Source organism: Cupressus sempervirens, chromosome 7 (genome assembly GCF_028749045.1).
Source record: "Cupressus sempervirens isolate cs-2001-9-10 chromosome 7, ASM2874904v1, whole genome shotgun sequence".
Lineage (NCBI taxonomy): Eukaryota > Viridiplantae > Streptophyta > Pinopsida > Cupressales > Cupressaceae > Cupressus > Cupressus sempervirens.
Genome location: NC_143124.1, coordinates 786459728 through 786463936, shown reverse-complemented (window position 1 = coordinate 786463936; position 4209 = coordinate 786459728). Strand labels below are relative to the sequence as shown.

At 30.2% G+C, this 4209-nt stretch overlaps 1 protein-coding gene across 1 annotated transcript; it reads right to left on the bottom strand.

The window, feature by feature from the left end:
- Positions 1–1890: 1890 nt before the first annotated feature.
- LOC149549703 (uncharacterized) lies at positions 1891–2547 on the bottom strand. Its single transcript, XM_089794364.1, has one exon. The coding sequence runs from the start codon at positions 2545–2547 to the stop codon at positions 1891–1893; it is 657 nt and encodes a 218-aa protein (XP_089650490.1).
- Positions 2548–4209: the final 1662 nt, after the last annotated feature.

Here is a 4209-nt window from a genome sequence, read left to right as displayed (position 1 = left end):
GCAAATAAAATAATATCTTAACTATATTTATTTTAAAATGTCAAATATAAAGTATATTATTTCTTACAAAATTAAAAAAATAATATTTTGTATTCTTCAGTTGATATTAATATTCACATTCTATTTTAAATCTTTTAAATACATAATTTTAATTTAAAAAATTATATTATTTATTTTTATATTATAATATTATAATATTAATATATTTAAAATAATATTAATATTTTTCATTAATTTTAATAGTTATGAATAGTTAAAATATTTATTATATTTTAAATGACCGTAGTTTAAATTTTTAAATGGTAAGAGAAAATTAAGTAGAAAAATTTGATACATTTTATTTAGCTTTTGTCATTTTTATCTTTTTAATTATATTTCTTTTGCATTGAATAATTTTTGAACTTTGAATAAAAATAACTATTTATAAATAAAAATATTTAATATAGGTTGTTAAAGTATTTTTAATTTTTACCTTCATTTGTGTTTCTACTTTCTTAGAAATAAATAAAAATACTTAAATTAAGTTATTAAAGTGTTTTTAATTCTTACCCTTCATTTGTGTTCCTACTTTCTTGAAAATTACTATCAGAAAATCAATTGGTGAATCAAAGGAAAACATTTCATTTCCTAATCAAACTACATAAGTATAATAAAAGTGAAAAATACAATAAAAATTATTCATGCATTGCTTGTTTTATAGATTGAAATTTTATTTTATATAAATTAAAATAAATAAAATATTAATCATTATTAAAATTAGAAGTAGAATTATTTTATCTAAATTAATAATAAAACTATAAAGTTATAAGTAGAGTTAATTTAAATAAATTATTACATGTGATATTTTTAGTTAAGGCAATTTTAGGTTTATGAGGGATAATTATAAGCTGCCTTCAAAGTTGAACTTTATAATGTTGATTAAATTTATTTTTAATAAATATTTTAATTACTAAAAAGAATTCTATTTTAGATATTAATTATTTAATTTACTTGTTAGTTGATAATAATTTAATTGTTCATACTTATATATCATAAATATAGTTTCTAGATAAATATCTTTTAAAATATCTACTTCAATTAAATTTATTCTATTTTTATTTTATCAAATTAATACTTTAGTAATATTACAAATAGAAAAATATCTTAAATACATTTATTTTAAAATATAAAGTATATTATTTCTTACAAAATTTAAAAAAAATATTTTTGTATTATTCAATTGATATTAATATCCATATATTCTATTTAAAAACCTTTTAAATATAAAATTTTATTTTAGAAAGAATTATATTATTTATTTTTTATATTATAATATTTATATATTTAAAATAATATAAAAATATTATAATTTGATTTATTTCAATAGTTATAAGAGTACAAATATTTTAAATTAAAGATATTAATTATATTTTAAATGATCCTAATTTTATTTAATTATATTTTAATTTTTCATACTTATATATCATAAATATAGTTTCTAGATAAATATCTTTTAAAGTGTCTACCTCAATTAAATTTATTCTACTTTTATTTTACCAAATTAATTATTTGGTAATATTACAAATAGAAAAATATCTTAACTACATTTATTTAAAAATATAAAGCATATTATTTCTTACAAAATTAAAAAATAATATTTTTGTATTATTCAATTGATATAAATATTCATATATTCTATTTAAAAACCTTTTAAATATAAAATTTTATTTTAGAAAGAATTATATTATTTATTTTTTATATTATAATATTTATATATTTAAAATAATATAAAAATATTATAATTTGATTTATTTCAATAGTTTTTTTTTTTTTTTTTTTGAAAAAAGAGGGGTAAAAATTTATTCAATCAAAGATCAAGAACAAAGCAAAGGTCCAAGGCCCAATGGAACACTACAAACTCCTGTCCTCCAGAAGCATCTGATCAATAATCTCACAGTACTCAACAGGTAACTCATCTCTACCATTAATATTCCACTCACCCACATTCTTTGAAGCGCACTTAGCCAGACAATCGGCCACTCTATTCCACTCACGAGGAATATGATGGAAGGAGACAGAGTCCATCGACCTACAAAGACAAAGAATTTGTCTGGCTAAAGAAGCAAGTTGCCAACTAACATTATCCAGCTTCTGGTTATTCAACATATCCACAACAATCTGTGAGTTAGACACACATATGAAATTCTGCCACCCTAAAGAGAAACCTCGCTCATTAGCAACCTTAATGGCCAGGGCCTCCATCAGGTTATTAGAATGCATACCCTTGTAAATAGAGAGGAGAAAAACTGCACCTCCAACATTACTTCTACCAATAACCCCAATATCAGCATGCCCAGGATTCCCCCAAGAAGACCCATCCGTATTGATCTTCAAGAACTCAGTCAGGGGAGAGGACCACCTCCCATCTCTACACACCCGTTGCTTCCCATGTCTCAATCTATTGCTGGGACTACCTCTCCACCTGCTATCCTTCAGGTTCAAATTCTTCATGATAACTTGGTCCCTAGGATCAATATTAACAGACATATCACACTTTGCATATATCATCTCCTGAATCTTATTAAGAATCAACTTCCACAATTGAGAGCTACTAGATTTGGCATCACAAAAAATCTTGCGATTCCTTTCCAGCCAAAGATTCTAGAGAATGAAGACTGGACCAACCCACCAGGCCACCTGTAAGAAAGAAGTCTTCGCAGAAGTTCTGCCCAAGCTTTCCCAGAATTCGATAAGAGAATTAGCATGAAAGCAACCATGACCCCAAGCCTCCCACCATCTGTGTCATATCTCTCTTGAGAAGGGGCAGAGGAAAAACAAGTGTGAGACACACTCCTCATTATGCTTGCAAAGAAAGCAAATCGAGGGGCCCTAAAAACCTCGTTTGCAAAGATTCTCCCAAGTAAGGCATTTCTTCTTAGCCAACACCCATAAGAAAAAGTTACACTTAGGCCACGAAAAGATACTCCAAACTTTCTTCCACTGGTGCACTTCAGCCTGCCCATGAAGGTTCTTGTCAAGAATAACAAAGCCTTGAGCCACTATAAATTTTCCTTTTGGACTTGGACTCCAAGCTAAGTTGTCCCTCCCATTGAGAGAGCTACACAACCTACCCTCCAGAACCCGAGAGAGGAGAGCCTGATCCTCAATAGATCCACCCATCAGCCACTCCCGAGGATCCTTCCAGCAAGTTATCTCAACCTGACCCAGGCGCTTAACCATCTTAAAATGCTCCACCTTAATCCACCCAGCATTAGAAAAGCTTTGGGAGAGGGGGATAAGCTGGGGAAAGCTAGAGAGAATAGGAAGATCGCCATCCCATGAGTCCTACCAAAACAAACTTTTTGAGCCTCTGTTACAAATCCAGAAGAGCCCCTCCTTAACAATGTGTGCTCCCCTCTTGAGATTATTCCAAATATAGGAGCCTTTACCCACAAAAGGAAGCCATGGCACCTCAGAGCAATCCGCACTAGGAAGGTACTTGTGAGTGATAATGTTGGCCCACTCTTGATCTTGACTGATACACCAATGCCAGTATAATTTGCCAGCCAACATAGTGAGAACAAGATCCACTGAATGAAGTTTGAGGCCACCTACATGCTTTGGCCTACACACAGTCTCCCACTTGACTAAACTCCACTTTGAGGAAAGAAGATTGCCAAACCAAAGGAATTGCTGAGATAAAGCATCAAACTCTCTCACAAAACTAGGAGGGATCAGGACACCACACCTATAAATGGGAAGAGACTGCACCATAGTCTTACGCAGAACCAATCTCCCAACAGAAGAAAGCCATCTATAAGTCCAATGACTAACCGTACTACTAAATTTATCCAAAATCCCCTGCCAATAATCTTTTCGCTGAGCATCCAAGGACAGAGGGACCCCAAGATACATCAGGGGGAGCGAACCAATCTAGAACCTAAGAATTCTAGCAATCCTATTTTGAATAAGCCTTGGAGTGTTAAAGAAAAAGATAGAAGACTTATCATCATTAATTTTCTGACATGAGGCTTTCAAATAGATATCCAGGGCTTTCCTGATGTTAATTGCCTCGCTGATACTAGCCCTACCTAAAATTCTAGTGTCATCCACAAATTGAAGATGAGAATACGAAGGAAGGTTATTGCTCCAACTCCACCCTTGGATAAACCCCTGCCAAACCTGAGCTTTTCAAAATCTGCCAAGCCCTTCTTCCATGATAATGAATAA